We start from the raw sequence: 27699 nt of genomic DNA, 5'->3' as shown, positions 1-27699 counted from the left end.
TTAATATAAAGTGTTTGATAACTTTATTCAATTTATTAAATCAAGGCCACAGGTAAATATGACATTTATTATAATGGGTTTATGTGAAGATTGTTTTAAGTTCACTTAAATGAAGTTGTTTTTTTTTAAAGCCTAATAAAAGTTGAAATTGATAGCTTTCAGTTATACTGTATTGTTGAATGTCAAAATGAATTTTTTTTTTTTTTTTTTTAAATATACTGCCTTTAAGTTGTTTTGCTTTAACTGTGAAATTACTACAATATAAAAATATTAAAAACTACAATGTTTTTAATTGTGATTAATTACAGAAAACATAAAAAGGAAAAGGAAAGCGTACTACCCATTGGAAAAGTCCCTATATCGCTCAATTAGAACTGAAATCCAAACAGATGTTTTGAGCCATTGTGAGTCTGCGTTCTGACGTACAACCTGGAAGCACTGCACTGAGTCTACAACATCAACAGCGTAGGAGACTGACAGGGAAAAGAAGAAACTGTTGAAAAGTAATTATTTTTGTTGTGTTTTTGCACACACAAAGTATTCTCGTCACTTCATGGACTATTGTAACAATGTCTTTACTACTTTTCTGGACCTTGAATGTGGTAATTATGTTGCGTCATCTGGGGGATCAGAAACCTCTCTGATTTCATTAAAAATATCTTAATTTGTGTCCCGAAGATGAACGAAGGTCTTACGGGTGTGGAACGATATGTGGGTGAGTAATTAATGACAGAATTTTCATTTTTGGGTTAAACCCTTTAAAACGTTCCCTACGTCTTTTAGGCAAACTACAGAGTTGTTAATTTGTGCACATCCCTGCCTAAAAGGGCACTGCCACTGAAGGGCCCTGCCACTGAAGGGCCCAAAATAACATTCCCAAGCATCGCTGCAGCAAACACTAAGCTTTCTCAATTATAATAACGTCAATCATGCCGTGTTTATTTCCAGTTTTCATTGACGGTGATGAATTAAACATGAGCAAACAAACAGTTCCAGCACTTTGTATGCACACTAGTGTGTTTGAGTTCACTTACCTACTGCAGGTGGTCCCATGCCCGCTGTTCTGCCCAGCGTACTGCCACCCGGCCCTGCACCGCCCCTGACCAACCCCCTAAACGGTCTCCGTGACAGCGCATCCCCTGCGCCTGATTGACTGGTTAGTGTCCGTGGTTTAAAGTGCCTCCAGCGGTACGTTTTGATGTTTCGGAGGATTTGCCTCAGGTCTGTATACGTGGTATGAGAGGAAGAGGGTGACGACTGTGATGAAGAGGATGTGTGGGTTGAGGTAACAGTCTGGGAAGTGGTTTCTGTATGGAGAGGAGAAGCAGGTAAAGAGATGTCCGGCTCTGAGTCCAGACTTTGGAATAATCCGTTCAAATCTGAATAGGCCCGGTCCAGAAGAAACCTGAGGAACAGATTAAATCTGATTAAGAAAACATGAAATACAATTCAAGAAGTCCGAACGACATATGGACTTGACTCACCTGCCACCCCGCCCCACCCGACGCCGTGCCAACCCGACACAGCGACGGGGAATGGTGAGAGAGGTGAGGGAGTATCGAAACCGCGGGTCACATGATGCTCCTTCTGTTTCCCCAGACCAGGGCCAGTCACCGCTCTGATCCAAACGGGCCTGCAGGAACAACAGAAACCAAACGAGAATGAACGTGACCTTCAAGACACAGAAAAAAAGCAGTAAATGAAGCAGTAAAGGAAATAAAATACAGGCAATAAAGGATTGTGACTTGGTTAAAGTATTGTGTACTTATTCGTCAATCATAAAAATTGCTTTCATACTGAAGTCTTAAAGGTATAGCAGCAAATACAGCCTCTAAGTGTCAGTGAGGGTGTTAAAATAGGCTCTGTTCCAATACCTAGATAGCCGCCAATGTTGGCAACGTTTAAAAGGATCATCTATGTGAAGGGATTATTGCGTTCTTGTTTGTTAACTTTAGTGTTTACATGGCTATAATGCACATGGGGATACTCTGAGGTGTAGAACAATAGTGGAGAGGAAAGAGGAACGATGAAAGGATGTGGAACAGAGGAAGTGCAAGGTATGAGATTTGAGGTCAGTGTTTGACACCTACAGCGTGATAAACACATCCTGCTTTCCGCCTGAAGGCAAACACTCCATCGGGCTCGTTCTCTTCCTCGGCCTCTGACGACCCAGAATGTATCTGCACAACAAGAACAGGAAGTCTTTTATGCACTGACTGCATAAACAATGAAGTCCAAAGTTTACAAACCAACACAATAAAATTAATTTAAATGTAAAGTGCTCAATTTCTGTGCAACCAGTGGTACAGGTACTTATGGAAGCTTGTTTCTGCCACTAAAAAAAAAAAAAAAAAGGTAATTGTGACTTTCATCTCTTTATAACTCATAATTGCGAGTTATAAAGTCAGAATTGTGCGTCAAAGTCAGAACTGCTAGATATAAAGTCGCAATTCTGAGGAAAAAAAAAAGTCAGAATTGTGAGCTCTGCCCCCAGATTATGCAATTAATTAAGCCAATGTAGGTGTTAAAGTAATTAAACACCTCACCTTTAAACTGTGATATATCTAGTCAAGCAAATGCCCCGTGTGTGTACCTGTGAAAAGGGCTCGTCATCAGAGCTGGGGAAGTCGTACTGGTTGAGGTCTTTCGGGTTAAACAGGGAGGGGCCAGTATGCAATGGGGCGGACAGAGGCAAGATTTTGGGCTTCTTCTCGTACTTCCTCTTTGTTCTGACAACCTCTGTCTTTTCAGGCTGAAAGAAAGAGATACATGTACTTACATGCACCATATTTTCCGGAATATAAGTCACATGAGTTCAAGTTTCTTTGTATAGTGCATTTCCCACAAGTAGTTTCAGTTTTGCTTTAAATAAATTTATTTAGGCTTTCCATTTATAATAAATGTTTAAAATGATATTTGTTTTACACTTTTTTAATTCCTATTCTGTTCTGAATACTATTAAATGTAAAGGATTTGTTGTGGAGTGAGGGGAACTAAAATACGTTTATAATGATTGAAAAATTTTTTTGTTAATTGATATCTTACACTATTTCTACATGTAAAAAAGTGAATTGTACACCAATGCAACTTGTCTGTGTTTTTTTCTTTCTCAACAGTGCAGTTTTGACCTGGTGTGAAGACATGATGTACCCACCTTGGTCTTGTAGTCTTTGAAGTCCATGTGGTCCTGGTGGCGGTACTGACTGCTGCTGGAGAAGGGCATTATGGGAATCTTGTAAACAGGTTTTACCATAGCTAGTGCTTCTGCCATCACTTCTGAACCAAAGTCTGGCATGGTGTTCCTGAAGGGAAAGAGTGGACAAGTTTAATCAGCCGCCAAACCGATCCTTGAGATCAGCTCGGGACATCCCTAATATTTACATATATACATACACACACACACAAATTACCCAACATATCTCAGTGATTAAAGATGACAAATGAATAATTGAGCTTGATCGTGTGCCCTTTATGAACAAACAAGGTGAACCACAATTGCTCATTTAGCCATATAAAACAAACCCCTTAATTAGGGTATGCAATGATGCCTAAGCCAATTAAAAATACATGACCCATTCTCATTATGCATGAATGCGCACACAGTAAAACACAATTACAAAAGCAATTAGGAAGATTCTAGGGTCAAACAGGCTAGGCATATTAAAATGCAAAGCAAAGTTAAGCTCAATCTTGTATATTCATCATGCACTCGACAGCACTGATAAAAACACTCTCTCAGCTCTGAGAGTTCTTCTATGTACCTCTTTTCCACAACCTCCAATGTGAGGTGAAGCAGTTCTCGTTTGCTCTTTTCTCGCTTCTTGATCATCTCTAAGATGGTGACAGCTCGACTCAGGTCCCTTCTTAGTTTGAGCATCTTCTCATAAGACGCCTCATCATTCTTGCGGTTCTGGGGAGTCATGATCGAATCATTAGTACACTTCATATTTACTTAAAGGGATAGGTTCATCCAAAAATGAACCAAACAGTTGATGGACCTAATTATTCACCATAGAACTGTATTTAACCACCATTAGGCCACGGCATAATGAACTATGAAAAATTATGTTTTTTTTTTTTTGTTTGTTTTTTTTCAGTTCAGTGATGCTCAAAACTCAGTCAACAAATAACGCTTAAGTTTGGTGAGGAGAAAAGACCACACTGAAGGATGATCAACTAAATGCCTGATTGTTTAAGGCAAACTCCTGCAAGTCATTATGAAACTGACTTCAAAACAAAGTTAAAGAGCTGGCAGAGCTTTAGCTTAATAAAACAAGAACATTTGTAAATGCATTAAATGGTTTCCATGGTCATTTAATTAGTTATTCTAAGCATGCAATAGAATAAAGTATGATGTTAAAAGGCTGTCTAGAAGAGTCTGTTGTACTATAAATACATACTCTTGACATTTACAACAAACTCAGTCTTCAGTTCACCCTTCGTGGCTGGTTATCATTGACCAGTTAGATGATTTTTTTTTTTTTTTTTTTAAACTACAAAAGTGTGTACTTCAAGTAAAAAAAAAAAAAAAACTAGTGTCAAATACAGCTCCTTCTAGGGCTTACAGATCGATCAAAGTGACTGTTGTATTGAGTTGCTTTCATCTCTCCAGCCTGTTAGAGGATCAGCATTAAAGGATTAGGAATAAAACATCGATACGGTTACAGCTCTGACTAGGATCGCTCACCTTTCTCGTCTGCATCTTCTCGGTCCTGCGCCTGAAGGCCACGTAGGGGTCATTGGTACTGGATCCATCCCGCTTTTCCTGCTTGATGGTTGGGATGAGGGATCCGTTTTTAGACAGTTTCCTCTTCCTGCTCCAGTACTCAAACACCTCCCTGATCAGATCGTCATCTTCCTTCAGTAAAAGCTTCGCTTCCTGTAGGGTCACCAACTGTGGAATAGAAAATAATAATAATATATATATATATATATATATATATATATATATATAAATAAAAGTAGTTAAATAAAAGAGGATAATTAATAATGATAGACCAATATACTACTAATTATACATATAATAAATATATAACTAAATTAATAATATATAATAATAATTTTTATTATTATTATTATTATTATTATTATATAATACATAATAAATATAAATATTCAGGGTTAGTAAGATTTTTTTTTATTTCATTTTTTATTTTAATTTTAAAGTTTTTACGCTCAGCAAAGGTGCATTTATTTGATAAAAAAAAAACAGTAAAAACAGTAAAATTGTGAAATATTGCAATAACTGATTTCTATTTGAATATTTTATACATGTAATTTATTCCTGTGATGCAAAGTCGCATTTCCAGCATCATTACTCCAGCCTTCAGTGTCACATGATCCTTTAGAAATCATTCTAATATGCTGATTGGCTGCTCAAGAAACATTTATTATCATCAATAATAAAAAACAGTTGTGCTGCTTAATATTTATGAAAACCTTTTCAGGATTCTTTGATGAATAGAAAATAACAGCATTCACTTGAAATAGAAATCTTTGTAATATAATGTGACTTTTGATCAATTTAATGCATCCGTGCTGAATTAAAAAAAAAAAAAAAATCTGGAAAAAAATTAATTTATATATTTTAAGACTATTAGCATTATCTAACAGCTGTTCATCTTTGACTGATGCAGATATCTAGAACATTTAAGTCACCAATTTGGACTTCTAGTTTAAGGATTCCACATAGTGACATCATGAATTCAGACAGAAAGGTTTAGCAGAATCACTTCAGCTTTTCATTTAAAGTCAAGCGTCACTATCTGAAATCCCCAAGGTTTTTTTTTCTTCAGTTCACATTGTAAGCGGTGAATCTTTTTAATAACCTGCTGCCCACTGCCTTTCTCTAATCTGTCAATCATCTCCTCGAACTGCAGGGCCTCCACCTCCAGCTTCTTTTTCAGCTTATTCACAAAAACCTCATCCTCTGAGTCCAAATCATAGTCCGGCTGCTCCGTATCCAGACTGAAAGCTGTGGAGAGAGAGACACAGGAGGTTAAACTCACTCAAACAAAGCTTAGGACTTCTCTCTGATATTAGTTTTATGTTTAAAAGTTTCCTCAGGTCTGACAATATGGGAACTTTTCTACATTCTTTGAAGGTTTCATCGACCCTTTAAGCCCTGAAGGCCTTGAAGGAGTTGTTTTTTTCCTAAGTGAAATACACAAAAGTAAAGACCCGTAACTCAAACTCTAGCAAGGAGAGGTTTCATTTGATAGAAAACTTTACATTTTTAGAGAAAAAAATGATTTTTAATTTGGACATTCTCTGAGAAACTGCTGATAAAAGACAAAATATATAAATTATAATTTTACATATCTTTCTTATTTGACTTGTAATAACTCAGGAAGTTCCCCTACATGTGACCTGCATCTGATTCAAATTTGTGACAATAGCACAAAGCAATCAAAAGTGAGGTAGGCTTTTTGTTTAGCCCTTGACACCCCCCTAATGGGCATTTTTAAAAACATTCCTCCATGAGGAATATCTCGCCATCAACGCAATGGATTACATTGATTTTGGACTCATTTCAATCTGGAGCATCCACTGTAAGTAATGATGTGCCATTTTCTACAATCTATGCATATTTCATGAAGTTACAAGTGAAAACGTAACAAATGCTGCATCTGTATATTATTTACATATGGGTCTTGCGGGGATTCACAAACAAAAACTCACTCAAGTTTAGTCAAAGCCCAAAACAATTATGCTTGTTGTATTCTACTCTGTAAGACCTTTCAAATGAGATATGACTGAGCTGTATGATGTTTTTGACACACTGCAGTACATAGTACAAAAAAGTATTTCATAAATTATGAAAAGTTTTGAAAAATATGATTATTAATTTTTTCGTAGCTAGGTGGCGCCCGCAGGCGGTACACTCTGGTTTAGAGGGACTACTGAGCAGTCGTTTAGAGTTGATCAAAATGGGGAAGAAAAAAAAAAAAAAAAACTGAGTCTCTAAGGTTTTAAATGATTTCTATTTTGTGTTGTTCCTGTCAGTGGTTGGTTAGTTTGTTTTGGCCTAAAATGACATCTACACATCATCAGAAGCATTTTGCACAGATAATTTGCAAGTGCTAACCAAAATAGCCAGTTTAAATCTGATTAGCTGGCTGCTACACAACTTCTGAGTTACACTGAATAGGTTTTAATCATGTCAATATCCCAGCATTTCCCACAATTTTTCTGAAACTAGTAAAGACGTAATTCGCTCAATGTTCGGTACCCAACCCTAATAACACTGCAACATTTACTGGTTCTACATAAAAAAAAAAAAAAAAAAAAAAAAGAATAATTTAGGAGATAAAAAATAAATAAATAAAAAATACTAAAAATAAAATGTAAGATAAAAAATAAAATCACAGCAAAACAAGAAAAAACAAATTCTAACAACTTATAAATCTTCTGTAAAATTTTTCACAGACTCATTTTTCTAAATGGGTTACCACTTTGTTGCATGACAGTCTGTTATTATTGTAGCATCGATTTCAGATTTACTGGCTCCTAAATGGCACAAAACTGTCCAAAATAAACTCCAGTATGGACCAGACTGTGTCTGAAAAGTCTCCAAAATGGGGTTAATAAAAAATAAATCAATGAAAACTCACTTGAGTGAGCGATGCAAAGACACATTTTGTTCATCCTGTATGTCTGGCAGACACCCTCAGAGATCCCAAGAGATGTCTCTTAAACACACTCTTCCCCATCTGAACCGTGTTCCCACTACAGTTCCCAGTGCCTCATCCTTACTTCCACATTTCCTCCCCCCTCTTGCCTGGTGTGTGTGTGGTGTGTGCTCAGACACTATTTGACAGCAGGACGCCTCCTGCTCCTATTACAGACACCCCAGGGGCCGACAAACTCACTTAAACCCAACCAGTCACTCTATCTACCCCTACAACACGCACACACTCAAGAGAGACAAAACAGCCAACAGCCAAGAAATTTTGAGTCATGCCTGTTAAATATTAAATATTAAAATGTTTAAAATTTAAAATGTTTAAAACATTAAATACAAATCAGTGAAATAAGAAATATAACATACATACAACAACAAAACCGGCTGGGATTTCACACAATTTGTCTGGCATTAAATCACAGAATGAAAATCAAATTCTAACCTAAACATGCAATCAGTTAATATGCAAGTGGAATCCACAATTAAAATGCACAATGAGTCAAATTAGAGTAAAAATAGATTTAAGCAAAAAAAAAAAAAAAAAATTATATATATGATTTCACATTTTGTGACAGTCAATTAAAAGATTTTTCCAGTCATATATTTTGCTATTGAAGATTCCTTAAAAATAGTGTTAATATATTGTCTCATTCTTGTGAACAATAGACAGCACAGTGCGAGCTCAGTGTGCGCCAATCTCGATCACGTGACACTGCTTACTCCACACCGCTGGGAGATCTAGTAAGAAAGTGTTTGAATTTGCCGCAAAATTAGTAACATTGCTGCAAGATCTAGTGGGAAGCATTTAAATTTAGTGCAGTGTTCTCTGATTTAGACAACAGATATCAGATCAAATAGTGCTGAGGTGGAAACCAGGAGAAACACTAGAGTTGTCAAAAGTATCGACTTCGGTACTGAAATTTAAAAAATGTTAAGCTTTTGAGCAGATTCGTAAACACCTCTGATTGGTCGATGTGTTCACATGCTCATCGGATATGTCTGTGATTGGCTTCAATGATCAACGCTTAAACGTTGTAAATAGTCAATGACGCTCTTCACCGAGCGCTTGCACAGCGTCACGTTTTTAAAATTTCAGTACCGAACAAGTTAAGGCTCCCCAGTCCACAATCACCATGGATTGAATGTAGTAACACTTACTGAAACTATGGTATTGTGGCAGAAATACTCGAATTCTGTTACATTATTCATTTTAGGGTTCATGCAAACTTTTGAGAGTGAAATTCAAGTACTTTAAGGACTTTTTAGAGTGCTTCACGCTTTTTCCAGCACTTAAAAGCTCCAATTATTATTCAATTTTAATGTTATTTTTAATGTGATGATTTGTAAAACTTAAAGTTTAAAGATGAAATAAAACACTACTAGGCAAACAAAACATGAAATTACCACTAGATGGTTTATTGACTCCTTAATATATGGAAAAGTCTCATGAAAAACAAAAACTTCAAATTGTGACTGAATTACACAGAAAGCGATTAAAGAGCGCTTCTTTTATAATCACTGAAGCTGTCGGTCAGTTCAGTATGGTACATTTAATAGGAGTAGAATATTTAAATTTTTCCCTATAAAAATGTTTCTGCATGATACTGTTAATAAGTTAATTTTATCTGCATCTCAATTGAAGCTCAGTGCTTTACTGTCAAATTTCCAAAGAATAAACATGTAATATTATTAGTAACTGCACTTATTAATGCAAAACTGTAGTAATATGATTAAATTACCTTTATGATTAAAAAAAAAAAAAACAGCACCACCTTCTGTAGAACTTAGTGGCACCAGCGCCACTGCTCTCAAATGTTAGTCTGGAGCCCTGACTTTACTATTAAACGCAAAAGCATGTCAGACTTAATATGCATTCCCAAATGCATGTTATTGGAAACCCAAACAAACAGCACATGCAGAGAGTGAGTTCATGTGTCATATTGTCAATCCAGAGATAGCATCCACACAGCTGACTTATTTAACTGTTGTAGCTTATCCACCTTGTGTGCACGAAATAGACACTGAACACAGTCAAAACATGTCACTGGAGAAGCGCTGATTAAACATCTGTTTCAGTCACTGATTTTGGCCCTCCAAAACTATTTCGGCCCAAAACCGAAAATAGCTGTTTCGGCCGAAAATTTTCAGTAGCTGAAATTTCTGTGCATCCCTATTTCTAAGACATTTTAATCAGAAGAGGTGAAAGCACACAAATGTGTAAGACGTGGCAGATGGCACAGTCTGCAATCCACAAACACTCAAAAAGAACAAAAAAAACACAACAACAAAACATCTGCTGTCCAGGAACTGGCGGACAGATGTCGGTAACAAAGGCTTCAATCACTTTGTTTCTTCCATTCAAACACTTCAATACCTGTCCCTCATAACAATCCTAGCTGGTACTACCCTAAAACACTGCTTCATTAAAGAAATACTCCATCAGTATTTGTTTATGCTCATTAACATTCGTGTACTCACGCTGTAAGTGAATGAGCTGCTTTGGCATCTTGAAGTCTCCAGGGTAGAGCGAGTCATAGTAGGCGATGTTGCTCTCTGCCTCTGGGACGGGAATCACCATGTTATCCCTCTTCTCTCCGTACACCTGCTGGGCGGAAATCGCCCTCTGGAGATGGTGTTCCTATGGCAACCATAAAGAAAGAGACATATGCTTCAGTAAACATTCCCATTTACAAACTATTTTGTCGCATTGTGTTTATTACCATTGTAAAGTCTGATTCATTTTAGTGAATCCCTTTAAAAGTTATAATACAACAAACTGGTTGAGGAAAAGTGAACCACAATATTTAGATTGAAATTTTACATTGATTCAAAACACTTTGCAAATTGTATGAAATGAATCATTAAAAGACTCAAAAGAACAAATCGCTTGCGAACAGAACGTCATTTATATTTACGTATTGCAGAACAATATTGACTTGAAGGCCATTTGCTAAGATATTAACAAAACACTTGACAATATGCCGAAGCAGCGTGGGATAGATTTCAAAATATCGATGTTTTGATTGTCATCATGACAATCCACAGCATCTTTTATTCCACAAAAATGGTAAAAACATGCAGCAATGATCTGCCTTGGTTAATTTTCTCCCAGTAGCCCCATTTATACAAAAACCTGTGCTGGCCCAGACGCAGCAATGCAAGAATCCTTCAGTATCAAAGCCAGTTTGGTCTTTGAACCATCTCACCTAATCATTTCAACAAAACTACACCACATTTACAGTTATGCAACACTTCTGGCTTTTCTTTACCTCCCCTGTGAATTTGTAATATAGATCAGACCACAAAAGAGACGAGCTGTTGTTTCAGAGAAAATGCCAAAACCATTTTAATGCAATAACTTTTTTTTTTTTTTTTTTTTAAAAAACCTCCTCAAATAAGCAGGCCACATAAACAGGCTGCATAAAACATAAAATAAAGCTACTCTAAAAAACATAAGAGAGCGTGGTCTCCAAAAATACATCATGTTGGGGAACGAAAAGCCTGAAAACACAAATTGTAATTGAACTCAAAAAGTCCAAATCATTCGGCCAGTTCACCTGACGTCATGCACCCCAGGAGCTCATCTGAAATGATTACACTTGGCATAAGGAAATAATAATGAACCCCCCCCCCACATTACGCATGATAGCCTAGAAGCATTTTCACCAGAGGAGCTCAAACAAACTTGCTGACGTAATAGCAGTAAGAAAGAAATCATGTCTATTTACTTAAAAGAATCAACACTGTGTTCCTGCCAGCCATCGTTTAAAAACTAGCTTTCAATAGTTCATTAGAGTCACAACTCGCTCTCTCATACACACACACCTCGTCTTAAATGACTCAGCTGCGAGCCCTCATTGAAAGGTCTCTCGAAAGGAGGCAATTATCAGCAGACAAAAGCCAGACTTCCTTTGGCACAGTCCTCTGAATAACCTTCGGATTGCAAATTCTCCCCCGCCGAGGGTGACCCCATCACTGACCTTAGAGGATCATAATTACAAACAGATGAGGGGAGAGAGAACAAAATGGTCATATAAAACTCTGAAAGACTCTAAAAAACAATCTCCAAGTGTTTATAACCAAGATCTTTTGAGACCAAATCCTGAATTGTGAATCCAGATGACCATATTTTATAGTCTGTTTCAGGGGGTATTTCAATTAAGTATTTTATATAAGTGGTTCAGCTGACAAATAAATATTACTCTCTCTTTTGTTTTGTTTTTTTGTTGAATGACTGAAGGTTAACATTCATATTACGTAAGACAAAACAGCAATACATTATAAATTACATGTCTGAAGTCATTGTTAAAACCTGTGCATTTCAGTTTAATTGCAATAAAGCTATCTAAACTAGAAGTCCCAGCCTGATTTTTTAAAACCGCATAGTGGATATATTGTGATATTAACTCGCTGTAGAGCAGAACCTCTCTACTGACACATTGCTACCATTGCATGGTATACAACCGCCCAGTCTTAACAATTACTCCAACCTAAAGTCATCTCAGCATGAAGCCCAAATCCACAAGACCGGGATCATCAAATAATCATTCATGGTGACCTCCTGTTGGTCTGGCTGATCCAGGATCAACTGGAGCAACTAATTACTAATGTGACATTGTCCAAAGCGATGTACTACACTACAACTTACTACATTTATTCATTTACTTGATCATTAATTTACATGTTTATTTACACACTCATTTAATTATTTACTTGGCTACTTTTATTTTCACAGGAAATGACGCGCACAAATTGTGAATTGGTGTCTGTTATGTCATGTCGCAATATTGGATATATTTTAGCTTTTAAACTAAAACAAATAACAAATATGTCTGCGATTGGCTTCAATGATCAACGCTGTAAAAACATTGTAAATAATCATCAATGAAGCTTTTCACCAAGCGCTTACACAGATACACACAGGAGCGTTTGAAAGGAGGCGTCTATCGCGGACCAATCCATAGATAGACGCCCACTTTCAAATTCAAACACTTCTGTGTTCTTTCAAACGCAGCCGTGCGTTGATCACTGTAGCCAATCACAGACATATCCGTTGAGCACGTCAACACAAAGGCCAATCAGAGATGTTTACGAATCCGCTCAACAGCACTCAAATCGTCACATTTATAAAATTTCAGTACTGACTGGTACCGAAGTCGGTACTTTTGACAACTCTAGGTCAAACGCATATCAAACACCGGCACCCGCCATTTTTAAAACGCCATGTAAACACATTTACTGCACAAACATGGAAAACAGCAATAACAGCATTTACTGTTGTCTGCAGATTTGTGCTCTTTTCTCAGCCTCGATGATTTGTAATACTGAAAGTTGTCATAGGAGATTTCGTCTTTTAGCCCCACTTTTTGCTCTTTTGATCACGTGAATTATGCATTTACATTCCATCTCCGTTATCACGAAACCCACGGCACACAACAAACACAGCTCCGATCACGGCATTCTCCATCCACCGGTTTTTAGCGTTTGTAAATGCCGCGCTTAAAAATGTCGATGTCTGCCGCTTCCGAGTTCCTATTCCCACTGCAAATACAACCAGGAACATGGCCCGGGGGGAGAAATTAGTTCTCGGGGAACTATCCTAGTGGCTAGATCTTATAACTACAAGTATTCGGTGCGAAAGCGCCTATAGACTGTTATTTAGGGCTGTCATGATTCTTAGATTAAATTTGAGTACTCAATTTAAAAAAAAACCTTGATGATTGCAATTTACCCGTGTCGAGTAACCAGCAAAATACTGGAAATGGTGCATTCCATGCACGAGAATCCATTAACCACATTATTATACCATTAAGTATGGCTGCACGATGTATTAAAACCATTAAAAAGCCATACTGTAGCATAATGCTATTATTCAATAAACATATGCCCTACGGGTTTAAATATGTATACGCTTTATTTACACGCGTGTAGGTTACGTGCGTCTCAGAGCGGTTCTATTCAAAGTAAATGCTGCTCCACATGAACTGTTATCATTTACATGTGTGGAGCGCATCTCAAACTCCATCTCTGGGTTGCTTATAACATTCATTTGGGAACGCAATGTGCGCTATTTCATCAGATTTTTAAGGTAAATCATTTATAAACGTACGCCAAAACACGAGAGAATACATCAATGTTTCTAAACATGAACACTGTTCACTGCAATTTCAAAATAAAAGTTTAAACCCACACTGTGATTCAATTAAACACATTATCATCAAAGAATCCCAAAAAAAAAAAAAAAAATTATATATATATATATATATATATATCACTGTTTCCACAAAAATATTGCAGCACAACTGTCTTCAAAATGTTATGTTTCTTGAGGCAAATCATTAAGCTTCACAGCAAAACATTAATAAGCTTTACAGAAGTTCATTCTAAGATTCTGGACACAACAAAGTACCGAATTAAAATAAAATCCAATCAAAAGAAATAAACGAATAGTCTGTTGTCTTTCAAGGAAGATCCCTTCAGGCTTCACTTACACACAACTTTAAAGGCCGTTCAATCACCACTTCAACTGCATTAGACACTTCTCTTTCCTTCTCAGCAAATGCTCCCACGGCTGTTTGAAGCAGCAATGCTGATCTTACAGAACATGCTGAGTCATTTACAAAACGTCCTGGCATTACGTCTGGGAACTAGACGGAAATAAGCAGGTCAAACTTGTCTGGAATTCTGCCATGACCTCTAGCCTAGATGACACTTCGAAATGTCGCTGGGAGAAGGAAAGTACCATCTCTGGGAAAACCGGCTTGCTGGATTGACGGTATTTGCCAACACATCTGCCAAGCGTACAGGGCCCTACATAGGCCACTAACAGTCTAAACAATACTGAAAATGAAGCATCATGATATCCAGTGACATATAAAGACAAATAAATGTGAATAAAAAAAAAAATCATTCGTTACATAAAATAAACATGTCACCTACATCTTCAAAATTTAAAGAGGACTGCACAAAAGTAGCTCTTTTGAACGCCAACTGAATGCAAATATGAAAAAAAAAAAAAAAAAAAAAAAAAAAAAAAAAAAACACCTGCAAAAGCATTGACGCTTTAATAAATGTTCGTTCAAGCAGGTAGACTCATTGCTAACTATTTCTATTTTTTTGTTGTAGATATCACAGTTAAGTTACATTTAATACAACAATAACTGTCACTGTTATTACTGAGTTTGTTGATAAAAATCCTGATGGCACAATGACATGGTGTACAATGCGCAGTTGAGACATTAGCAATATCTGCAGAAAAAAAAAAAAAAAAAAAAAAAAAAAAAAGTTAAAACTAGGGGTTAAATGGATCATTGTTGATACGTGATCTGTACGAACCAGGCCCCACAGTTCGGCACACATGTGATTCGCAGATTCATTTCAAGTTTGACCACCATAGACTGAAAGTTTATAATTTGCAAGTGTTTTGTCTTACTAGTTTACACATTCAACAGATTTTAAACCATTCCAGCGCTAGAAGAGGCAAAAGAGAATTTAATTCGGAAGGCCTACTCATGTGCTGTTGTCTGTGTGCATAGCCGCACACACCCAAGGCGCGCGCAGCCGCGCACACACAGAAAGAGGCGAGTTTCAGACAGCGCGCAAACTCCGAATTGATTCTTCTTTCGTGTCTACGTGCACTTTGATGGACACACACAAAATTAGGTCAAAATACCAGTCTTGGCAAGTATTCTCGTAAACAGTCGTTTATGTCTCAAGAGAAAGCGAACAAAAGAAGGATGTGTATCATTATTTTGTATCCGTGAATTCGGACTTAAAGTGACAGCAGCCTATAAATACTTGCTGCTGCCTATGTTATTATTGTTAATCAAACTACAAAACAGATTTAACGAAGATTAATCTATTTTAAACTTATATAGTGAACAGTGTTATTTTACATTTAATTATTACATTTCTGTACCTGAAATGAATACTAGTTAGAACTTTATTTGTAACTTTGCTAGGCTATATTGTATTCATCTATGCTTGTAATTAGTGTAATTGTTCTTAATTTTTACTGACTGTTCACTTGCCTTTAATGTTTTAACTTTATTAGTTAGGCTAGTAGTTTTTGCTGTGGCATGGGAGTACTTAAAGTGTGCTTTAAATAATAAATGGAAAGCAAAGTTACCCCCACTAGTTAAAACAAGTAGAACTAACTGTGTTCAAGGGTTACATTAGTTAAGATTTAGAAGAAAACCAGCTACACCGGATAAATATCCAGTATCGGCATGCAGACGTTTAATTAACAAATGTTTGTTGACAAAGCAGGAGGAATTTGTGGCTTTCACTGAGGTTTCAGGTGACAAAATGGAGCCTTTCTTCTCTCCTATAACTCAGAAGACAAAATGACAGCTATCTGCAAAGAGACAGTCTAAAAATAAAATTCTTTCTTTAAGAAAATTAGAAACAAACTCAAAATAATGACATTGTAAAAGGAAATTCAGAGATATCCATGATCTCTTATTGTGCATACCGGATTTATTGCGAGTGTGGCAACAAACATTTCAGGTGCCATTAGGGGTGTGCTATATAACGATTGTAGATTGTGAACTAGGGGTGTAATAGTACATGTAATCCTCCCGAAACGTCACATACAGTGCATATAGTCAGACGAAGAATACAGTCAGTCACAGGCGATCCAACTCCAATCCAAAAGGGGGCACACACGGCAATGCATTGTAGCCTAACCACTTTTGATAAGAAACCGTGTCATCTTTCAAATTCTTTCCATTTTATCACAAAATTCAAACAATAAATGCCATTTTGACTCTCTTTAAAGCCATGGCAGTTAAACTTTTTATTCAGCAAGCGGTTTTCTGAGCACGTACACCAAGCGATCGCACACTAAAAGCCTGTCAAACAGCGAGTGAGAACTGAACTAAGTTCTCTTTCACGTCTTATTGCGCTTAAACTGTCAAATACACACAGGGTTTACATAAACCGTAGTTTATATTAAGGATGTCAATTTACACAAATTCTCATGACCGATCATCGTTCAAATTAACGATCAATTAATCGATTAATCGTTAGCCTTTAATACTGCAATATGCGTCTACTGCAGTGGCATATAGTCAACAGCATGGCAGGGTGTGTAAATGCTGCTCAAAACGACGTTCATCACCAAATGAACGAGAAGGGTTTTTAATCTAAATAAAAGGCTAATATGATTGTAAAATGAGTCGATGTGATTGATCATTTATTAAATTACTTATTTAATAATCAAATATAACGACTAATACAACGTGTCAACAACGCTGCCTCAGATGCGTGCTTGTCAGAATGTGTAGCCTACTCCTGTTGTGAACGCGCTCTTCCTGGAACATCGCGCTTAAAGGTAACTAAACCAAATTAATTCACAACTATCTATTAAAATAGTGTTCTCAATGTTATGTAATGTGACAGTCCCAATCAGAGTTATTATTAGTCGTGCATTGCTGTTTGAGCTGCATGCGCTGAAGCTGGAGATTATCACCGGCACTTAAATGCATTATCGACAATTAATTGATCGTCGATTAATCGTCAACATCCCTAGTTTATATCTTAAGTAAATGTTAACAATTGGGATTGTTCATTCAATTTCTTACTTGAATGCTACTGTTACAGTAAATAGCTACTGTAACTGAATATTAATGCACTGTATTTAGCCTCGTTTGTATCTTATATTGTATTTGTTCCTTTTATTTGTAATTTGTATATCTGCCTGCAAAAAAAAAAAAATTATATTTTATTAATATTAAATATATTTTCACCACATCGCCCACCCCTAGGTGCCATTACTGGATTCTGTTCATCAACAGTGGGATAATAGTGTCCATTTAAAATATATTTTGTACTTAGACTGCGGTACAGAATGCTTCTATAGGTTTAAAGGGAACCCAACTATTGGAAGCTAGTTACTTGGTAACCTTTGAAAATGCAGCATACGCTCAGAGCACACGCTAATAAAAGCACAATTACAGAGTTATTTATGGTCTCAGAGAGTTCCCACGCTGTGCAGAAGGAAGTTCTTGCACTTAATATCACCTCCCAGTATTCACAGTAAATCCACTAAAATGATTGTTCAGCATTAAAATGACAAACAAATAAAATGTGACATACAAAAATAAAAGCCACAAGACTGCACAGCATGCAATATATTCTGACAAAGCTTGTGTCAGTGCTTGAAAAACATCTTTGGGGAATTGTAAAAACTTGTGACCCCTGACATAACAGCTAAGAGAATTAAATGGACAGAAAATTTGTTTAATCCAGCCTTTATGGATGACAAAACATTTAACCGCTGAGAGAAACCCACTCCACCACACATTCCAAACAAAACATTAACCAGTTAGCCACATCCTACAGTCAATTGCTGTCAGAGAAATTTGTCTGTTTGTCACAAGATTTGAAGGCTAAAAACGACTAAGAAACATTAACTGACATGAAATATCCCCCGCAGTAATAAGAAAGCCCACAAGCATCCACCAATAAACAACACAATGATATACAGAAACACATCCAAACAGGCTTTCAATTGCTTTTAAAAGAATCATAGGGGCTTGCTGAAGATCAGTACCAGAGGTCACCCAGACCACCAGTATTAAAGCTATAAGTTGACACGTAGAGAAAATGCACACTTCAAACTAAAAGCGCTGTTTACACAACACCGTTTTCAACTGAAAACTTTCTTAGGCAGGAACTTTGATTGTCACACTTAAAGAGTTAGTTCACACAAAAATGAAAATTCTGTCATCGTTTACTCACTCTCATGTCGTTCCAAACCCCTAAAGCTTTCATTCATCTTCTAAACAAAACTTAAGATATTTGAATGAAATCTGAGATTTCTGTCCCTCCATTGACAGCTACGCAACTACCACTTTGATGCTTCAAAATGTTGATAAAGAGATCGTAAAACTAATCCATATGAATCGTGCGGTTTAGTCCAAATTTTCTAAAAAGACACGATCACTTTATATAATGAACAAATTGAATTTAGGCTTTTATTAATTTGAGCTCTTGACACCCTTGAAATTTGAACATGGGGCCCAAGCATGCACGCTTCATCTTTCACAAGGGCCTCATGCTTGCTTTGTATTTCTATTAAAAAAAAAAAATCTTGCGTCAATTTAATTCTTCAAACAGCACATACAAATTAAACAAGAAAAGCTTTGTCTACCAACCAAACAGCCTCAAACAGTAAACAACCACTCTTTATGAACCTCCACATCAAGAGTACAAGAGACACTTGACATGCTGCTGTCACTGACCACGTTTACATGCAAATAATTTTCTGATGTTTATTCTAATAAAAGATGCACATGCAACCAGAGCAAAATCAGAAAACCAGAAGCATTCTCTTCTGGAAATACTAAAGATGCTCACTCAGTAATTAAATTATCTGATTAATTTTCATTAACACCCTTTACAGTAAGGCAAAAGAATGCAATGAATTGAAAATATAGGCAATGATGTTTATTTTTTAATGTTTGTAAAATGCAAGGTATTCAGATTAATGTATGCATGTGCCAGGAGTCTTATTTTGATATCAAGAAACAAGAATTTTGGCTTATTCTGGTTAAAGCAATCATGTTAATGTGTTTACATGTCATATATAATTAGAATGACCAAATTCGAAATAAGATCAGTATATTTTGTATGCATGTAAATGCAGTCATTGATGCTAGCGGCCCTGGGGCCCTAATAAGAATGGAAAGCATCTCATTAAGGGGCCTTCAGCTCAGCCTCACTCTCCAGGGTTCCCACACCTTTAGACAAATACATTTTTCATTCATTCATGATTACATGCATTCAAAAAACTGTAGACATGGCATTCACAAAGAGCAATTTATAGGTGATAAAACATTTTCAAAAGCATCACTAGATGGTTTTCAACATAGAAACACCCATGAGTTTTCCAGACGTGGAAAAAGAGACAAATATTAAATAGATAATTCACTCAGAAAATAAATTCTGTTATTTACTTAGCCTTATGTTGTTCAAACTCTGTCTGAGTTTTAGAAGAAGAACACAAGAGGAGAAGTTAGGCAACATGACAGCCTCAGTCACCATTCACTTTCATTGTATGGGGAAAAAAAAACATGGAAGTGAATGGAAACTGAGGCTGTTAAGCCCTAACATTCACCGTCTGTGGTTACCACAGAAGACAGAAATACACATAGAATTGGAACAACAACATGAAGTGGGTAAATTGCAGAATTTACATTTTTGGAAAAATTATCGCTTTCAAATTCGCTGGTATTTCCAGGTTTCCCATGACAGCGGGAATTCCCGCCCTCTGGCTGCCGTTTGTCGCCACTACAGGAAAAAATCCAACAAAATGTCGGTACCTCCACGGTCACATGACTCCTTTTGTGTTTTTCTGCACGACTCGGGTCCGAACGGATTGACACAACCCTACTTTCACACCTCTAGTAGCCATCAAATGAATCCAACTGTATATACCAGACGTTAAATTCGGTGCAAACTGCAAAATGGCTCCAAAATACCGTGTAAAACGCTTCACACACAGTCGGCCATTTTGTTGCATCCAAACCTGCGCAGACTGACAGATAAAAACAAATTTGTATCGCACAAAATCGGAAGTTGCATGGTTAAAATCGTACCGATTCCTCGTCCTTCTCCATGCCTGTGGGCATCTGCGGCACGGCGCGGTTGATGGACGCGTACTCGTGCAGGTCGGGCAGATCCTCGCAGCGGTAGATGGGCAGCGGTTTGAGAGCGTCCAGCGCCCGCGCCCTGAACGACAGTTTACTCATTTTACTCTATAAATCTATCCGATCCCCTCACAATCACCCATAAAACCGCCACAGATCTCATGGAGGAGGGTGGATGGAGTTGGAGAATGAGAAAAAATAATGGAATAGAAGAGATCCAGCGAGGAAAAGCAGAGGCGGGTGTGTGTTTTCTCTCGCTGCCTCAGTGCGCCATTCACAACATGGCGGACATTAAAAACCCCTCAGCCGATTGCGTTCTTCCCTCCTCCCTCACAAACTTCCGTGAACGCGCAACTCAGCCATTCCCGCACGGCTCGTGCACGCGAGCGCGGTCACGAAACATGTATGTATACGTATGAAATTATTTAATTAGGGGCATTTTATTTTCACCATCCAAACAATACACATTGTCATACATTTATGTCAAATGCTTCAACGGAATAAGTTCTTATATTATAGCTGTTAAATATATTAAATCGACACACAGTAACTTTAAATAATGTACAAGATATCATAACACAAAGTTTCTTAGAATACATATGTGCTATTTGAACACTGGTATATTTGTATACCTAGGCTACATGTACATACTTGTTTAGTTTTATAGCCAATATGACCATGCACTCATATGAACTCTCTCCCGCATAAGTAGGCCTACAACTCTTAATTTTAGCTAGCAGTACTGCTTCATGCCATATTATTGTGCATTTGGTAAATAAACTGATATATAATACCCAATGTTGCATTTATATGCATTGGCACTTTACAATTCAACACCGACTTGTTTTCTTTTAGCTTGAAACTTTATAATAACTGTATTATTAGAGTATCTTAATGTCACAAAAGTCCATTTTGTCAATTATGTTACGATCAGTACTATTCTCTTGTGTTAGGAGACAGCGCCCTCTTTTGGTCAAATCAAGTTAAACCAATAAAATGAAGTTGACTTCACTTATTTTAAATTCACACTGCCTTAACTAAAAAGCCAACAAACACGGTATAAAAGCCTTAAAGATAATTCAAAGCCTATTAAGTTTCCCTTTCCCAAAAAAAACATGCCACACAGTCACCACATTAAATTACACAAAATATGGAGTCAAGCAAAGGAACTGTTTACAAGCTAAACAAATGGATTACGCTTTACAAGAAAAAAAAAAAAAAAGTTTCAGCTAACATAAGAACAAAATGCCGCAATAATAAGTTTAATTGAGGCCTATATTAACTCCTTTCCATGGCTCAAATGGAAACAAACAGCACAATTTATTAAGCTTTTGACTAAAGCCATGTCATCTTCAATTTATAAACACACAAATGGCTTTCAGAAAACTGCCACATGGTGGTGTAATGACATTAAAAAAAACATGTCAACACGCTTCACAGAAAAACAGTTTCATAAGGCTGCAAACTTATTAAAGTACATGACAACTACAAAAGTCTGAATGAAAACTATCATGTCGGCACATCTTTATGCAATGACATTCTGACTATAATTTCACACTATAGTTTATTTGCAGTATAATTAAATTATTAATTGTAGCCTAAACAGCCAGACGAACTCATCTTGATGACTGAAGTTCTTAAATCGTGCACAGAATGACAATTGCATTCATTAACCATTATATATATATATATATATATATATAATGTAGAAACCAGTAACTAACAATGCTTGGTAGTACAGATGTCAGAAAGTACGAAAAAGAGAAGTGAAAATAGGTTGGAAGTGGGCATACTGAAAGTTGAATATTAACTAATACAATTGCTCATCTGTTACCTGCTAAAAAATTTAAATAAATGTAACCAATTATAAATATAGACCGTATTTCCCATGACTGTGCCGATCTTTGGTTTATATTTGCACTATATATATAACTCTATAAACGACGGGATTTTGCACACCACACAAAACATTTGCTTGTGGAAACATGACATTATAAATATAAACTGCTTCTAAGCAGGAAGAGGACTTGAAACTGAGACGCAGTTTGAAAAGCAGGTCATTTGAAAGGCCAAACTATATTTTTCATTGGGTTTGAGAAAGATAACAAGCAAAGAAAGCAAAAACAATATGCTTATGCTGCTTCAAGCAATCCCACCCTGTCATTTAGACTATAGTAAGACAATAAAACCTACCATAAAAATCACCCTCAAAGGCCAACCTAAGTGTTTGGGCTGTTAAACTTCAGTAGTTTTTAAATCACAAGTATGAGACACTCATGAAATAGACAGATTTAGAAGGATGGTATAACCAGAATCTCATTGTAACATAAATTTTGAATACATATGACCCCTTTTAGTGGGGCATGTTGTCACATTAAATGAGTAAGATTTGACACTGATTTTGAGAGGGATACCTTAAATAAAGTGATAAATAAGTGATATCCGAAGCATACAAATGCATCATCCACAACATTTCTCTTTAAAATGCATTCCAAGGTCATTAAATAGCTTTTCGGGTATCATTTTTTCTTTTTTTTCTTTTTTTCCCAAAATGAAACTAAAATGGAAAACAAGGCACTAAAGAGGTTCTGTCTTGTAATATTATTTATAATTAAGTTTTTAACTATAGCTACAGGATGCTTTGTCAGTCTAAGTAGCCGAGGCCTCAACTACAATCCATACCATATGTTTCAGCGTAGTCTATTAAACAGTGATATATTGTGAATAATAATACAAATATCTCCAAACAATGCACAATTAAAGCGTGCAACTCTATTCTTTTTGTGCAAATCTTCTTAGGAACTTAATTCAAACACGTCCTCTGTGAATTTTGAAGAAACACACATAAACACATCTATTCCAGCTGAAAGGAAAAACATCCTAAAATGGTTTACTAGTTTCAACTGGTCTAGTTGAACCTGGTTAGCTGGATGGCCAGCTGGTCTGACTAGCTAAAAAAAGCAGCTAACTTTAAAACACATCAGCTTGACCAGCTGGTTTAAGCTGTTTTTAGTAGGAATACATGTATAAAACACATTGTGACTTTTGATTTTATGTATATGAACAATGAAAAAAAAAAAAGAAGTACAATTTCCATTTGTGTTCAACTCCAGAGCTCCTAAGAGGGAAAAAAACCTGGCACTAACACAAGAACAACCCTTATTTAAAGAGGTCCATCTTTAACAGCAATGTAATCACTTTAATGAGGTCAAACAGAAGGTGGTGCGTTTCGTTCAGATTGAATATTTAATACAGATTGAATATTTAATAGGGCAGAAGATACACAACAACAGGCCATTAGATGCCAGTTTATTCACATCTAAAGAGCTCTTGACCAAACCAGGAACAACATAATCTGACGTGAAGCTAAAATCCCCTAATCCTTCAATCTAATCATAAAAAAGTTGTCTATAATAATCACTGAAAATAGTAACTTACCAGTTTTTCCACTAGGGTGGATGGTGACAATACATCTTAAACATGTCAAGACCAGATTCCCAAAGCCATACGAGGGGGATTGGGGAGTTGTGGGAAGAAAAGAGGACATACAGCAAACGCATGTCCAACTCTACAATCATCTTCTTTGGAATGAGATCTGGATAATTATTGCGGCAGAAAATCCGTCTTCATAAACTCGATGATGATATAATAATCCGCGCGTAAAAATCACCGATGGCCGCATCGCGCGCATATCCACTGCGCTTTCACTTTGAATTAAACTCAATCGAGACTGCTAGCAAAAGTACCGACCAAACGTTTGTTTTACGATGAAGTCCAGCTCAGTACACGGTCCTGGAAAGATCTGGTTGGTCCAGTAAAGGGTTAATAAGTTTTGCGTCTTCATTGGTTGGAAAGAGACACCGATCACCTGTGGAGAGCAGCGGGGTTGGTCGAGCACTGAGAGAGGGCAGGAAGAGAGGCAGCTTTACACAGCGAAACTTTAAACAGACAGAAGCATTTTGATAGAAACCTTAAACTTCATAAAGTATTTATAATACTTTATAGGTATTAATCACTTTTATAAAGTGTTTTAATTTGATTGTTTTTATTATAACAAATATTTATTTATTTTAATTTTGTATTTTAATTTAATTATTGAATAATTATTTTTGCATCTTCATTAACTGGAAAGAGACACTGATCAGATAGATTATATTGTGTGTGTGTGTGTATATATATATATATATATATATATATAAAGTACTGTAAAATTAATTATATATATATTGAATAAAATGCTGTCAAATCTATTATATAAGTATATAATATATATTTATGTATATATATATATATATATATATATATATATTTAATAAAGTGCTGTCAAATCGATTAATCATGATTAATCGCATCTAACATAAAAGTTGGTTGAATTTTTGCATCTGGTTGGAAAGAGGCATGCACTGATCAGATTATACTGTATATATATATACATATACACATATATACATATACACATATATACACACATACTAACATAAAAGTTTGAATTGAATACTTATTTTTGCATCTGGTTGGAAAGAGGCACGCACTGTTCAGATTATACTGTATATATATATATATATATTGCTGTCAAATCAATTATATATGTATATAATATATATTTATGTATGTATATATATATATGTGTCAAAGCAGCTTTACATTGATAACTGGTACATTATTTGGCTGCACAGCAGCTCTTAAAAGAATAGTGTCAATGCAGGCAGATCAAAGCACTGTTGAATATCAAATGTCAAGTCAAATGTCAAGTGTCCCCAACTAAGCAAGCCAAAGGCGACAGCGGCAAGGAACCCAAACTCCGACAGGTGACATACATACACACAAACTTTTATGTTAGATGTGATTAATCACAATTAATCAATTTGACAACACATATATAATCGATTTTACAGCACTAAATATATATAGTGTCGTATATGCAGAGCTGAATAAAATGAATGAATAAAACGCTGAAAGAAAAGTATGTAATATTTTCACTCAAGGCAGAAAAAACTCTTGCTGGGTTGATACGATGTGACTCACGGCTAAATAATGTAGTCATAATGTAGTCTCAGAACAAGCAATATGAGCCCATCACGGACTTGTCTCAACATGTAGTGAAGGCCTTTTACGACTTTTAAGAAGCACCACTGACAGGAAATGATCTGTAATTTACACTCTTCACTTCAATTCAGCACATTTGCAATTGAATCTTGTAATACAATGACATAGAAAACTCACACTGAAAATCTTTTTTTATTAATTTGTAGTGTCAGAGTTGACTTTAAAGGGCTTCCTGGTAGCTAGGCCTAAGACCGTCTTCCATTTTGTATTAAAAATAGTGAATAATCGTAAATACTTCTTTATTTCACATTAATTTTTCTTTATTTGAATTTATTCAAAATCATACAACTGTTGGTTTATTTTCAGGGAACATATTGGGAATGATTCATTGTGTTATTCCAAAAAAAAACTATTCCAACTGCTTTTACAATCCAATATGTGCATGTTGACAGTACAGCAGTGTTGTTCCAGAGCCCATGTTTGTGTGACTCTCACATATACAGTGAGAGTTGTTTCTGTGTTATGTAACACATTCGTTTGGGGAAATGAGCTTTACCTCCCTCCTAAACAACCTGTCTTCTCTGTGCTCATCTCTTCCTTGTTTTTCTTTTTTAAATGTTTTTTTTTTATTCTCTGTACTTGTACTGCAATCTACAATACTGGAAAAGGCAAATGTTATGTTCATGCAAAATATTACACTTACCAAGATTCTTTGACCATGAGGTATCAAAAGCTTTTATGCATAAATAAACTTTAGTTTAGCATTAATTGTCACCAGATCTATCCTTATATGAACTCTAGTCAGTGCACTCCTTGTTGTGATGCAGAATAGCACCGGTCACATGACTGGAAGACATTGATCTCTTTACGCCCTCTCGTGGTCAATGATAGACATGCACATTGTCTCCACTTCCTCATGAGATTCATCCTGCAGACGTCCACACATAAAAATAATTGGATTTGGTTGGTTGCATGAATGTCATGTTCATTTTAATTCACAGTGTAAGGAAACAGTTTGCCAGAAATAAACATTCTGTCATTATTTACTCACTGTTCATAGAGTTCTGGCACAAGCACTGTCCATTAAAGTAGTTTATACAACTCATGCACTAACTATCTGTGGGAGCCGCCATATGGTGAGTGGAAGTAACACGGGAAATGAAGGTCAAAGAGCAGAATTGTAACTTCACTAATCTACATTTACATTTAACTTGACCTTTACAGTTATTCATTTAGCAGATGCTGTTTATCTAATTCAACATAAGAAATTCATTTGGTTCATTCATAAGCGACCTTTGACCTTCAATCTTTTATAGGCACCCTCAACTGGAGGGTCGTGACACAACATTGTGTTCTAACAGAAAAAAAAATATATATATATAATAAATACATAAATAATGGCAAAAAAATACTCCAATGAGATACACCATATGGTGAGATTATATCCCATAAAGCCTTAGAAGCCAGTGTTATTTTAGTGTCACTGAGTTACTATTATAGTTTTAATTAGTTTTTATTTTAATTGTAGTTAATTTTTTATTAATTCTGTTGTGTATTTTTTTGGACATTTATGTTATTATTATTAATGAATTTTTAAAATGTCTATATAGGTTTTAATTTTGATTTCAGATTTAGTTACAGTATTTTATTACATCAAGTTAAACTAGATGAAAAATATATACACACACACACACACACACACATTATACATACATACACATTGTTTTATTTCAAATTTAAAAAAATAAATAATAATTTCTAGCTCCTAATTACATCTTCAACAGTATAATTAGATTACTGTAATATTTACTTTATCTAAAAAGGATTGCATTATTACTTTCTAAATTCCAAATAAACCTCAACCAGATGAATAATACAAGGATAAACATGAAACTGCTTTTAATTCTTTCAAATAAATAATATAAAATTACATAATAATTACATATTACATTATTTAATAATGTAACAATAATTACATTATTCTTGAATTCTAGTTCAAGTATTTAAAGCAAGAATGTTACATTAAAAACATACATTTTAACACGTAAAATTTTGATAAATGTTAAATCCACTGTTGTTTTATATAGAATTGTTCAATAGTCAATACAGTTTTTAATGCAATTACATCAGAAGTAACTGTAATTAAATTACAGAAAAATTAAGAGTAATCCCTTACTTTACTTTTTCAAGGGAAAAATAATTAAAATACAGTAATTTATCAGGGCTCCTATCAGGGTTATTCTAGTATTAGTTAACTAGATGATAGGAGCCAAATAAAAATGTCAGAAAACCGTCAAGCAGTTCTTTTAGGTACCA

The 27699-nt window shown here is 35.8% G+C and overlaps 1 protein-coding gene across 3 annotated transcripts in view; it reads right to left on the bottom strand.

Moving 5' to 3' along the window:
* The window catches only part of epc1a (enhancer of polycomb homolog 1 (Drosophila) a), a 30888-nt gene extending 6729 nt beyond the window's left edge, over positions 1-24159 (bottom strand). The window contains exons 1-10 of one of the 3 annotated variants that reach the window (XM_051914614.1): positions 23776-24159; positions 10163-10322; positions 5829-5974; positions 4688-4894; positions 3762-3910; positions 3155-3302; positions 2594-2752; positions 2091-2180; positions 1485-1633; positions 1035-1405 (exon numbers count right to left, since the gene is read on the bottom strand). In XM_051914614.1, the coding sequence (XP_051770574.1) occupies positions 1035-1405; positions 1485-1633; positions 2091-2180; positions 2594-2752; positions 3155-3302; positions 3762-3910; positions 4688-4894; positions 5829-5974; positions 10163-10262 (1519 nt within the window). In that variant the 5' untranslated portion in view covers positions 10263-10322; positions 23776-24159. Of the gene's footprint in view, positions 1-1034; positions 1406-1484; positions 1634-2090; positions 2181-2593; positions 2753-3154; positions 3303-3761; positions 3911-4687; positions 4895-5828; positions 5975-10162; positions 10323-11509; positions 11645-20286; positions 20655-23775 lie in introns of those variants that run through there. The other 2 variants (XM_051914612.1, XM_051914615.1) reach the window with 2 other exon arrangements.
* Positions 24160-27699: the final 3540 nt, after the last annotated feature.

The sequence above is a fragment of the Ctenopharyngodon idella genome, chromosome 12 (assembly GCF_019924925.1).
Source record: "Ctenopharyngodon idella isolate HZGC_01 chromosome 12, HZGC01, whole genome shotgun sequence".
NCBI lineage: Eukaryota > Metazoa > Chordata > Actinopteri > Cypriniformes > Xenocyprididae > Ctenopharyngodon > Ctenopharyngodon idella.
The sequence above is the reverse complement of the archived record's forward strand: the minus strand, read 5'-3'. Positions and strand labels throughout refer to the sequence as shown.